This window comes from Pleurodeles waltl, chromosome 4_1, assembly GCF_031143425.1.
Source record: "Pleurodeles waltl isolate 20211129_DDA chromosome 4_1, aPleWal1.hap1.20221129, whole genome shotgun sequence".
Classification (NCBI taxonomy): Eukaryota; Metazoa; Chordata; class Amphibia; order Caudata; family Salamandridae; genus Pleurodeles; species Pleurodeles waltl.
Window position 1 is genome coordinate 881,192,797 of NC_090442.1, and position 13,395 is coordinate 881,206,191.

At 44.1% G+C, this 13,395-nt stretch overlaps 1 protein-coding gene across 1 annotated transcript in view; it reads right to left on the bottom strand.

The window, feature by feature from the left end:
- TTLL8 (tubulin tyrosine ligase like 8) overlaps positions 1 to 13,395 on the bottom strand; it is a 305,753-nt gene that overhangs the window by 93,955 nt on the left and 198,403 nt on the right. Inside the window, exon 15 of the mRNA XM_069227565.1 lies at positions 11,308 to 11,800. Within this exon, the coding sequence (XP_069083666.1) occupies positions 11,308 to 11,800 (493 nt within the window). The remainder of the gene's footprint in view (positions 1 to 11,307; positions 11,801 to 13,395) is intronic.

Here is a 13,395-nt window from a genome sequence, read left to right on the forward strand (position 1 = left end):
AGCAAGTTAAAATCAATCAGGGACTATTTTCCCAGTCTATTCAGCGGATGTTCAGAAGAGATGAGCTTCCTACTATACCCTGAAAGTTAAACTCTGACAAATGAGCATCAAGTATGCGTTGATATTACCGGCCAAGCTGCGGGTCCTGGCTGATGATAAAGTGCCACACTGCGGAAGAAGCCTAGGATTGAATGGAATCCAAAGGAGAACATCCACTGGGAGACCGCCATGAAACTGATGATGGATGGACACAGAAGAAAAAAGACGATGATAGAATCATAAGACATGCTGTTGCCCTTCTTTTGATCAGGCAGCATAAGAGCAAGTAGTGACTGCATTGTCTCGAGGGGGCTCTCCCACAACAGAAACCAGCACTAGATTGCAAGACATTACTGATACTCAATCCATAAAGGGATCTCTACCGGGTGAACTACCAGATGCATTGCAAGGGGACCCTGTGGTTACCTTGATGACTGCTGCTCTATTTGGATGATGCCTCTGTATTTATATGCTTTTTATGAGTGTTCAATAGTCCAGCGCTTAAGGAGCCATATGTGTCTCGCCACTGTTATGATAATTTAGGGGTGGCGGGTCGTGAAATGGTATATGAGGTGCATGGTGTAAATGACTGGTTCTAGAGACATATATGATGCAATTCAATTTGGGGACCATGTACCACCCTCTACGGTCTGCTGGATTAATCACATGTTTTGTTATTTTGTATCACAGGTTTCTTGGCATGTTGCTGTGCCACTGAGCAGTGGCCTAAGGAAGGGAGTTTGTGCTAATGCTGGAGCTAGATGAAGTGTGTTTGTGGCCTTTGATGTTGGGGATGAAAAACAGACACATTAGTGTGTCATTGTTGTACATTCCTTTAATGTTTTACAAATGCCAATACCAACATACAGTTTTATCACATGGAATGTGACAGGCATGGGCTTCTATGTTAAGCAACATAAACGCCCTCATTATGACTTTGGCTGTCTTTTTGCAAGACCACCAAAGCCATGGGCGCCAGAAGACCGCCCACCATATTACGAGTACTGCTGGATTCCCGCCACATTTTGGGTGGAAATCAAGCAGAAGTCGTGCTGGCATGCAGAGGCGCAGGGGCGGCTCCACCACCGGCCCCGCCAGAAGGACACCACCTGCTGTATTATGAGCAGTAATGCAGCGTGGCAGTGTCCTGATGGTGGGGTGCTGGCGAAAGTGGAAGCACCCCTTCCCGTTCCCTGCCGGACAACCCCCTCCTCGGACCAGGTAAGTTGATTGTCCGACAGGGGAAGGGAGTGGGAGGGTGGGGGTGTTGTCTGCATGTGTGCATGAATGTGTGTATGGTTTTTGAATGCGTGTATGAATGTAGAAGTGAGTGCGTGTATGAATGTAAGTGTGTATGCATGTGTATATGTGTGTGTGTATGTTGGAGTGAATGCAAGTATGAGTGTTGTGGTGAATGCGAGTATGTATGTTGGAGTGAATGCGAATGAGTGTTGTGAATGTGAGTATGAGTGTTGAATTGAATGCATGTATGGATGCATGTGAGTGAATGCGTGTGTGTCAGTGTCAGTGAATGAGTGTATGCGGGGTGCGTGTGGGTGTCTGTGTGCATGTGGATGTACGCGGGGTGGGGGGTGAGGGTGGGAGGAGGGATGTGCTGTACCTAGAGGGGGATGCTGTGCCTGGAGGAGGTGTAGGAGGTGGCAAGAGGGAGTTGGGGGGTATTGTGCTTGCTGGGAGATTTGGGGGAGTAGTTTGACGGTGACAGGGAAGAAATTCCCTGTCACCAGTAGCCTTTCCGCCAGGGTTTTCGTGGCAATGCTACTGCCACGGAAAACCTGGTGTAAGGCGTCTCTTAATACCCCTGGCGGTCTTCTGTGGAAAATGTATGCGTACCTAAAGAGACAGGGAAATCACTTCACCTGTCTTCAAGAAACGCACCTTACATCACTGGAAATCACTAGATTGACTAGGAGATGGAGGGAGGAGTATATGGCACTACATATTCTAGCTATGTGAGGGCTGTGCTGATGTGTGTGGCTCCTGGAGTACCTTACAGACATACATACAAAGGTTGACCCTAAAGGTCGTTATGTGGTTGTTAATGACATACTGGATGGTACACCCTTCACACTGGTAGCAGTTTGCGCCCCAACTGTGGGACAGCAGGATTTTTATGTGGCACACTAGTTGTTATTTGGCGATTACAACAGAGTGCTTGACCTGGCCATAGGCAGATCAACACTCCCCATTTCAAGGTACCCACCCCTGCTCAGTTTCACAACACCTGAACACATGGGCACACAATTTTTAGGTGGCTGATATATGATGTTCACTACACACTACAGAATGAGAATACTCCCATTGCTCGGAGGTCCACACGTTACACTCTAGCCTTGATATGGTATTTGCCTCTAAATTACTGATCCCAAAATGTGTGAGAGTGGAATATTTAGGCAAGGTATCACAATCCACTACTGATGATATTAAATTGAGGCACACTTTGACCAAGGATTCCTACCTAGAGGCTTCAACCTGATGCACTAGCGGCGAGGGATTCAGTACACAGATTGGTGAGGCACTAGGCACTTATTTTCAAGAAAATGCGAGGACATCATTAAATGTGTTGCTTGAATGGGATATGTTTAAAGTTGGATTGCTTGGGTTATGTATGACAACAATCTACAGGGTACAAAGAGGATTGAATGCACAAGTGGTGGTAGCAGAAGCTCAGCTGGGGGATTTGTAAGGTGGGTGCATCACGAACCGTGAACTATACCCGACCCTTTCAACTTTGTGGAAGGAATATAGACAACCGCTAACTAAGCTATTCACATTTGACTACAGAGCATACATCCAACTACAACACGAACATGGGAACAAAGCGGGCTGCCTAATAGGGTGGCTGCTGCACTCAAAAAACCCTGACACCCGATTATCGCACTCCAATTATCAACAGGACAGACTGTGAATACCCAAGGGGACATTAATAGTGAATTCGAGAAAGGCTTTAAGGAGTTGCACAGGGAACGCCAAGTGACTGATCCTGTAGCACTCACAACTTATTTAACACAGGCACATACTGCAACGATCAATCCACTACAACAGCAGGAACTAGATCACCTGATAACATTAGAAGAAGTACAGGAGGTGATTACCAAGAGGGCTCGAGGGAAATCTCCGGGCACCAACGGACTCCCAATAGAATTCTATGCCCATTAACGCACCTGTTTAATGCCTTGTCTTCTTGAAGTATATGATGGAGCAGTAGCTTCAGGGACACTACCTGCCTCCATGAAGAAGGCTATCATAGAGGTTTTGCATAAACTGGGACGTAGCCCTTTGGATGTGATGTGAGGTCATATAGACCCGTATCCCACCTAAACCTTGATTTTACGGTGCTTGTAAAATTACTGGTCAACCGCTTAACAGCGGTTATTACCTACCTAGTGCACCTGGATCAAAATGGTTTTATTCTAGGACAAAACACTTTTATCAACCTGCGGTGCCTTTTCCATCCTATCGATTGGGGGAAATGGACTGGAACAAAAGGATGGGCCACCTCTCTCGACATCGAGAAAGCATTTGAGACATTAGGTTGCCCATTTCTGAAGGCTGTACTTTGCCATGTGGGCTTCGGACCTTACTTTTTATGATGAGTGGAGGTGATGTTATGTTATGTTATATTATGTTATATTATGTTATGTTATGTTATGTTATGATATGTTATTATATGTCATGTTATGTTATATTATGTTATGTTATGTTTTGTTATGTTATGAGGATTTATAGAGCGCATGGCTACCCAAAGGCCTCCCAGCACTTTACGGAAATCTTCAGAGCACGTACAGGGGGCACAGATCAAAATAGCCAAGTTTTAAGCGGACGACAAAAGGACAGTTCGTGGTTTGTTAATCGTAGGCCTATAGGCAGAGAGTTCCACAACTTAGCACCAAGATAGGCTATGGGCCTTCCGCCCCATTTAGACTTTCTTATTGGAGGGATTGCAGCCAGAGCCACAGAAGAGGATCTGAGATGTCTAGCAGGATTGTGAAAAGAGGCAAGAGTTTGAAGGAGCGGGGGACCTTTGCTGTAGAGGGCTCTGTGAATGCAACACAGAGTTTTACATTTTATCCGCTGCTGAACTGGGAGCCAAAGCAGAATAGTGAGAGCTGATTTAGTCGATTCGTGTCTAGGTATATTAAAAAGAAGACGGTGGCAGTGTTTTGCACCACCTGTAGTTTCCTTTTAACATATTTCGGCGCCCGAGGTACAGGGCATTACCATAATCTAGGAGAGAAATGATAAGTGCCTGGAAAATGAGCCTCTTAGCAATAGGTGGGAGTATTTTAAACACCTTTCTGAGGAGTCTTAGGCCCTCATTATAACATCAGTGATAAAAACCACCTACCGCCGCGGCGATGGCCGCCAAAAGACCGTCGCTGCGGCTACCATATATCCACCATAATATGACCACAGCCGGATTCCCGCCACAAGAAGGGTGGAAATCCGGCTGTGGACAAACTCACGGATGGCAGTAAGGTGGCGCTGCTACCACTAGCAGCGCCACGGCAGTAGACCGCCACCGGCAATATTATGACAAATAATACGGCCTGGCAGTGTTCTGCTGGTGGGCGCTTCTGGCGGTAGCAACGCCCCGTCCCGTTTCGTCTCCTGCCGGAAGACCCCCTGGATCCAGGTAAGTCTGGTCTCTGACAGGGGAGGGGGTGGGGAGTGTTGTGTGTGTGTGTGCGGAGGGGTGTGTGCATGTATGTGTGCGTGCATGAATGTGGGTGTGTGTTTAGTATTGATTGCATGCATGAATATATGGAAGTGTGAGTGCGAGTATGTATGGAAGTAGGAATGTGTGTCTGCATGCATGTTTTGCGGATGTGTGTGTGTGTATGGAAGAATGCATGAGTGTATGTATGTGTGAATGAGTGTGTGTCTGCATGTGTGTGTGTGATTGGGGGGTGTGGATGTAGGAGGGTTGGGGGGCTGTCTGGAGATGTAGGGGGCTGGTGGCCTCCTATCAGTGACAGGGAAGGAATTCCCTGTCACTGATAGGCCCTACTGCCATGGTTTTCATGGTGTTACGAACGCCACAAAAACCATGGCGGTAGGCAGGGTCATAATCCCGCCGGTGGCCCAATGGCGGCCGCTGGGCTGGAGCTGGTTAGCTCCAGCCCTGCGGCTGCTACTGCCATGGTAGTTTGAGTGGTACATTGGCGAGTTGGCTGAAGCCAACTCGCCAATGTCATAATCTGGCGGTAAGTACCGCCAACCGGTTGGCGGTACTACCGCCACATTAACGCCAACCGCCGGGGTCATAATGACCCCCTTAGTGTACCAAAGAAGGTGGAAGTGGTTTTCTTAGCCTGGTGGTCCATGATTAGCCATGGATCAAGCCATACTCCTAAGCTCTTGATGTATTCCTTAGGAAGGGGCAGTTCACCCAAGGAGTGAAGCACAGGAGAGATAGAGTTTGGTCGAGAAAGATGGCCTAGAATCATGACCTCTGTCTTATGCTCATTTAACTTGAGTTTACATTCGGACATCCACTCGGACACTGCCCTTAGGCAAGGGGCAAGAACTGTCTTCGGTGAGTTCTGCTCCATTGAGAAGGAAACTACCAGCTGGGTATCATTCGTATATGAAACTAGTGAAAGACCAAATGGCTCTACTATCTTTGCCAATGGTGACATATATATGTTAAATAAGGCAGGGATAAGTGAAGAGCCTTGAGGCACTCCCCAGCTGCTATTAAAGCAACTGGAGAGGAATGAACGGTCTAGTACCTGAAATGATCTTGCCTCTAAAAAAGTGGAGAACCGGCTCAGAGCCTTGCCTGTCACTCCAATTTCCCTCAATACTGATCCGATTACAAGGGTACAGTCAGGGGACGTGATATCCCAGCTGTTTCCGGTGGCCAGAGGCACACAGCAGGGCTGTCTGCTTTCTCTGTTATTATTTGCACTGGCAATGAGCCCCTAGTATGTATGCTGTGGGACCGAGCCCTGTGGTGGGACCTCATAGTACTTGACCAACCTCAGATAGTATCCTTATACGCTGAAAACGCAATGGTTTATTTGAGGGCAGACCATACGGTGTTACCGGAGGTCATGACAATGTTGACAAAGTTTGGGTCTATGTCTGGCCTCAGTGTTAACTGGGATAAATCATGTTTGTTCCTATTAGTGTATGTCCCTGAGGCCGATTGTGATGCACTTCCACACACGTTGTTAACTTGGCGATTTGACTCTTACTTGGGTGTGCAAATCTACTATGAGTCACTTGACCTCTTGGAAGGGAACTTACAGAAGGAGAAACTGCGATATGCTGCTCCATTCCTTTTTTAAATAAGCTACTCCTGTCTCCCTTGGGCAAACTAGCCATCGCCAAGATGTTGGTATTGCCACGTCTTTTGTACTGTTTTACAGCCCATCCAGTGATCATTCGTCAACCCTTTTTAAAAAACTACGAGGTGTACTAAAAGTTTTGATCTAGGCTAGAAGACGGGTTGCCATACAAAACTTTTTGTCCCATTAGAAGAGGGCGCCCTGGGAGATCCTGACTATGAACAAAATATATAAGGTAGCACAATTATAGTGCCCGATGCATTGGCTTGCGGGGACACCAGCCCTTGAGTATGGCGGTATACAAGACAAATTAGAGGGACAACCATTGCCAAATAGGTTACTGGGTGCTAGCCCTTCAAGGGTCACAGTCAGTGTTCTGTTACAGACTGCACTGTATGTATGGAAAAAAGACATAAACCCGGGTCAGCATGGTACTCCCTTTGCACTCAGTCTTCCAATTTGAGCCATGCCGAAATGTACAGGACTAAGGACTGTGCACCGGGTATGAGACTAGGAGGAAGCAGGTCTCGAGGTATGGGCAGATACAGTGTCTGAAGAAGGGGGTCTGTGCATTTGACACTCTGGCGCAGGATAACAGATTGGACGGGAACAATTGTTGTTGTATCCAGCACTACGAGATGTGATGCATCGGTCATGGGGATCTGTTTGCAAACAACCTCCTGGAAACACCACGCACGCCATAACACACTTGTATTCTGCACTGCGGAGCTCCACACTGGTACTTCAAAGGGATTTTACAGACAAACAGTGGGCCTGATGTTTGCAATTGGTTAAGCTGATAATGCGAAACGCAGAATTTCACCTTATACAGTTTTATTATTTACACCATGTATATCTTACCCCAAATAGGCTTCACAAAATGTTCCCAGGAGCCCCTATTATCTGCCCGTGATTTAAGTTGGATGACGCCAACTTCTTTCATATGGTATGGACTTGCCCAATGATACGCCCTTTTTGGGAACAGGTGTTGATCACAATATCAGACATGACAGGCAGCTTGCTGCTGCATGAACCACTCAGGTGTCTAATCAACACTGGGCAGATTACTAGAAAGAACAAGGGCCTTTTGCGATTTCAAAATCTGGCACTGATTTTGACTAAACGTATCACCATGGGCTTTGACTCAACAACCTCACCTCTGCTATTGCGGTGGAAGGCAGATGTACTTCGGTGGGCAACAGCCAAACTTGTGATACACAAATGACCGCATGCAAGGGGGAAAGGCCCTGACCCACTGAGGAACTGGGACACCTATCTTAACAGGCTCAAAGCAAGAGTTCTTGACCAACCTCCTTGAATAAGTATCATCTTTTGCTTGTTTCTTCCAGACCATAAGTGCAACTATTCACTCCAGAAGACAGATTAGGTACACGAGGGTGGATATATCCTGAAAATGCTACATCAGTAATGATGTACAGTGCTCTTTAAGGGAGCCCTCTTACTGTGAGTTGCCACAATTATTATTAGACATTAGAGTCAAGTAACATGCCATAACCACACACACATGGGGGGAAGGGAGGTTGGAGTTGGGTTGTTAGTTGTTGCTGTTTGGTATTTCTGTTTGGTTATTTTATATCTATTATTGCTTGAGACTGCTTCCTTTCAGCAACACATACATTGTCCTAACTGTTGTGACTGTTGTAACGTTCACAAGACGGAAGATTTGGGGAAAATATTGGTCACAATAACGGAGAAAAGACTGTCACTTGCCTTCTACCAGAAGAACACCTGGGTTTTTTTCTGGAAGGGAGGGTATAGGGCGGGATATGGACTGCAGCTTACAGGTATCCGGGGGCCTTTGTCCCACAGACAAATGTGTGTTGTACGACTTTCTTCCTCTGAGGTGGGCGAGATCCCACTAATTGTAACATGTGAACATTGCATGAACTGTACCACAGTTATATAAAATGCAATAAAGATATTTTTGAAAACGCCCCTGTTCCAAAAAGTGTAGGCATTCATATCGGAAGACAATTTCAGAACAATAGTCAAGCTCTCTTTGTATCATATCTTTGAGATCCATGTGACACCCATAAAAGTGTGTTTCTTGCAGCATCCAGCCTCATGTATGTTTTTTCAAATTTTGATAGGAAAATTCCTATTGTCGTAGAACTCCACTGCCAACCTCTGCCCTTTGGCATCTTATATAGTCAATGATGGTACCCTATTATACTTGGCAGTCAAGATGAAAATGTGCAGCAGCAACATAGTTAGGTAGGTAAGTATGAAATGCAGGGAAAAAAAAGACCAGAAGTCAGACCATCTTCTTGTACAGTGCACTGATGTGGAACTCCAAGTCAAAATCCACAAAGCACTTAACTCCCTTGTTTTAAAAGGCTCAAATCTCTACGCGCTAAACAACATAACACTGCAATGAAACCTGTTGTTACAAAATATATTACCATATACCACCTGCTTCAAAATGTTCTTGTCTCTGGCCCAATTTGTCATCATCACAGCACCTTCACTCCGCTTGTATCACATTACCTGCATCCCCATGAAACTCCTCCCTTCCTAATCTGCAATACTGCATCAACCACTATTCTCCTAACCTTGCTTGATGTGCTGTATCACCTCTAATGTAAAGTACTTGGATTGCGATAAAGAAGTCAAAATAAATACGTAATTAAAACATTGCATCCAGATTTAATGTTAGAGCATTGGCACCTACCAGCACATCCCTTTTCTTACACAATAATCTCCCATAGATCCAAAATAACAGACAACACTACACTCAAATGTGCACCAGATGAAACTAATCCCAGGTAATTGGCTACAATAGCATGCTCTGTCATTCACATAACCATACCTATGAAGTAAAAGAACACTAGTTATACCAACTCAACACGCACACATATCTATCTGCACCAAAGCTACTCAGTTGGCTAACTGTTAGAAAATGGGTTTCTGGTTGGCAGAGGTATGCACCCTCCCTGTCCAAGTAGCAGGAACCACAATCTTAGGGTAAGTCAGATATACACCTTAAATTAACCTGTGGTCACCTTGTGGTGGCTCGGTAGACTGACCTAAGAGGAAAGGTTTAAAATATTTGTGCAACACTTCAAACAGAAAAACAGTGAAAATAACACAAAAAGACTCCACACAGGTTAGAAAAATAGATCTTAATTTAATGAAGAAAACAAGACCGAACAACAACAATTCAATAAGTAGAAGTTGAGGTATGATTTTTTAAAGAATAAACTTAGTTGTAGTGTTTAGAAGCATGAAGCGCCAACAAGGACTATCTGGTCGTGCTGCACTTGGCAGGGCAAGACTTTCCGCAAGTAAAGTCCAGGTGCTGGTGATGATGTGTTGGAAGTCTTTTGTAGCCCTAAGACTTCAGAAAAAAAAGGGGCAAGCTAGCAAGCCCTTGGGGTTACTCTGGGTTCAGGTAAGATAGTTTCAGTACTTCCTCAGCAGAGCAGAGGGCAGAAGGCAGCAGTCCAGAATGGCAGCTCATGTAGCAGCACAGCAGTCCTTGTTATTGGCAGAGTCCTTCAGAGGTCAAGCGGCGTACAGATTTGGTAGGGTCAGAGATCCACTGTTTATATCCAGTTGTGCCTTTGACATGGGGGTGACTTCAAAGAAGGGCCTTTAAAATGCACATAGGTTGTTTCTTCCTGCCTGGCTGCAGACTCACTACAGGGGGTATGCAACCCTTTGTGTTGAAGCAGGATACTGCTTATTCAAGTGTGTCAGCTCCTCCCTCCCATCATGTTCAGAATGGCCCATCAGGATGTTAATGGCCCATCAATCATACCTAAGCTCCCTTTGTGTGAGGCTGTCTAGAATGAATGCACTAAGTCCTGTTGTCACCCAACCAAGACATGAACTGGAGACAGGCTGCAGATGCGTTCGGCTTAAGAGAGGGGAAATGCAAATTTTATAAAAGTGGCATTTTTAAAATTGTAATAATAAATCGTACTTTACCATTAAAGAGGATTTATTATTCTAATTCCATAGGTACTAAACATGACATAGATACTCCTTCTTAATTAGGAATTACAGAGTATTCAATGTAATAAGAAATCCCCAATGTTAACCACTTAGAGGGGTAGGCTTCACAGAAGTGAAAAACAAATTTGGGAGCTTTTCACTACCAGGACATGTAAAACTTAAAAGTACGTGTCCTTCCTTTAAATTACATAGCACCCTACTTTAAGGGCTACTTAGGATGTACCTTAGGGGTGAATTATATGTAATAAAAGGGATGTTTAAGGCTTGGCAAGAGGTTTTAAATGCCAAGTCGACATGACAGTGTAACTGCGCATACTGGCTTTGCAATGGCAGGAATGAGACATGTTTAAGGGCTACTTGAGTGGGTGGCATAAGTAGTGCTGCAGTCCCTCTGGTAGCGTTTAATATACAGGCCCTGGGCACATTTAGTGCACTTTACTAGGGACTTATAGGTAAATTAAATACACCAATTATGGATGTACCAATTAGCCATGTTTAGGGGAGAGAGCACATGTACTTTAGCACTGGTCAGCAGTGGTAAAGAGCTCAGAGTCCTGAGGTGAACAAAAGGAAATCAGCAAAAAATGTGAGGCAAACGTTTGAGGGAAGACAGGTCTAACACTTACAATGCTACCAAACAGCAGACTCACTTTTACCAGCAAAGTTCTAAGGCACCCATGTTTACCCAACAATTACTCACTTCAGCATCAGACAATTTGTAGTCATCCCACTGAATGAATGAAAAGTGGCAATACACCATACACTATACAGATTGAATTTCACTGACCCAACCAAATGACAACAAATTATCACAGCTACTGCCAGGTTATCAAGTTTTGAAAAGAACTATAGGGCCATGCAAATGACAGATGCATTCTCTACAAATGACCCCGGCAGGGGTTTACATTGTTAAATAACTGATGTAACACAATATTAAAATATCATTGCAAAATATTTTACATTTGGCACTTACCTGAAATATTTGAGGGCTGAAGCACTGTCCAGTCAACTGCATTTGCATTCACAGAAGCAGCGTCTGCTTCGGGCTTATCCACCACACAAGTTGTAGCCAGTATCTTCTGTTTCACCTTTGGAATGTTCAGAATTTGATATGTCTTGAATGAAGGCAGGCCAGACTTATCAATTTTAAGCACAGATTGCAAAGGTGTACCTTTTGATTTTGGACTGTTCACTGGTGCACACTTGGCTGGTGCAGACGAACTACAGAGCAGTAATCTTTCTTTTTTCGCATACACATTGGATTTACATTTTAGACTCTTACTTAAACCTGCTATTTGCTCTTCTTGGGCAGGTAGATTATATTTAGCTCTCTGCTGCACAGCACCTGATAAATGCCCGGTAAACGTCAATGTAGGTATGGCAATGGGCTGTGTTCTCGGCCTCTTAATTTCCGATCCTTCTATCAAAAGGCTAATGCCATTAGACGTTGGTAATTCTACAATGGGCTGTGAATATTAAAAAAGAACAACATTAGACTATTAAGATTTAGATCCCAGCAGAAGACTAAAATATTTCTCCAAAGTTAATTAATATGAGTTGCAAATCCTATGAAAAATGTGCATGCATTCATTTTTCTTCGAATAGCTCAGAATTGTCAGACAATTACCACATGTGGTATGTCCAATCACATTCAACAATGTATATTCAACCAAGAACAACCACATTTAAAAATTCCAAATACTTTATGCAAAGTAGCACTTTTCTAAAACTATCGCTTACACAATGTTAATGGACATCATTTCAGAGAGTGTTGTATTCACTTGCATTAGAAAGTCATGCAACCATGCATACCTAATTTTTAATTAAATGCCAATTAAAATGTTTTGGACATTTGTTAGGGACATTTTCAAACATTTCAGTACAGTGGCTTCTAAAAGTAGGCTCATCTGTTTTAAATGCCTTCAGCAGATTTACCGTGCCATAATTTTACAATAATTTACATAACACGACAAGGTTGGCATACGCACTGGAGAGAGGCAAAGGCAACTTCCCCTAACACATTTCCTGCTTTGATCGGAAATGAACTCGGCAGCAATAATGTTACATTATGCAGTCCTTTTTTTAGCGTTGTAAGTGCTTAGATAACTGGGTTCCAGATTCTAGAAAACATAACTCTTGAAGACAGACCATCGTGAAATACGAATCCAGAGTTATAATCATGACGCAAAGTCCGCTTGAAATGGAAGGTGATGCCTTTTGTGATAATCAGAGGACTGGGGTCGCTCCTGAATACTTGGATGAAGGGAGCTGCCCACCCACCTGGCTAGGGAATTCTACAGGATACCTTTTGGCCCGCAGCATAAGAGCTCTGGTAGCAGAATTGTAAGGCCCACTGCAATTTTTGCTTCTCAACAGACACTGTAAAATCCGGGCAGCGACTTCCCCCACCTGTTTCTAACAGGTCAGATGTGTGGCCAACTATTAATGGAGGTGCACGGGTGTGGAACTCCTATCGCTCAGCACCCAGGATCAGTTGTTTGGAGGAAAAATACTACAAGCTTTCATGTTTATTTTGTACACTGGATTGGGAGGCCCAACACTCTACGAGATAAACCTTTTGGCTGCCAGTTTACAATAGCACAGTCATTTACAATTATGTATCCATATGTATGAAATATAAATGTATAAAATGGAAGGTTCATTAATGCATTTACTACTAGGAAGAACGCTCCGTAAAAATACAGTGAGATGGAAGCTTAGCATTAATTGCTTACTGTTGTTCCAATACACAAATATGTACACGTTTACAAATTATAACAGTTTGTGGCTAAGAATAATCAGAAACACATAAAAACATTTGTTTTCCTTTTTATATAGCACAAACTGAAACCAAAGGTATTGGAGCGCTTTATATGACCACCAGCAACACCACACAGGGACAGTCATTTTTTTAGGCACAGGGAGATCAAGTGATTTGTCCAGAATTACATGATGTTAAGCCAATGCGGATACTCAAACTTGGTTCTCCAGTCCCAATCAATCATTTAATCAATCAGAATTTGTAAAGCGCAACTACTCACCCATAAGGATCTCAAAGCAC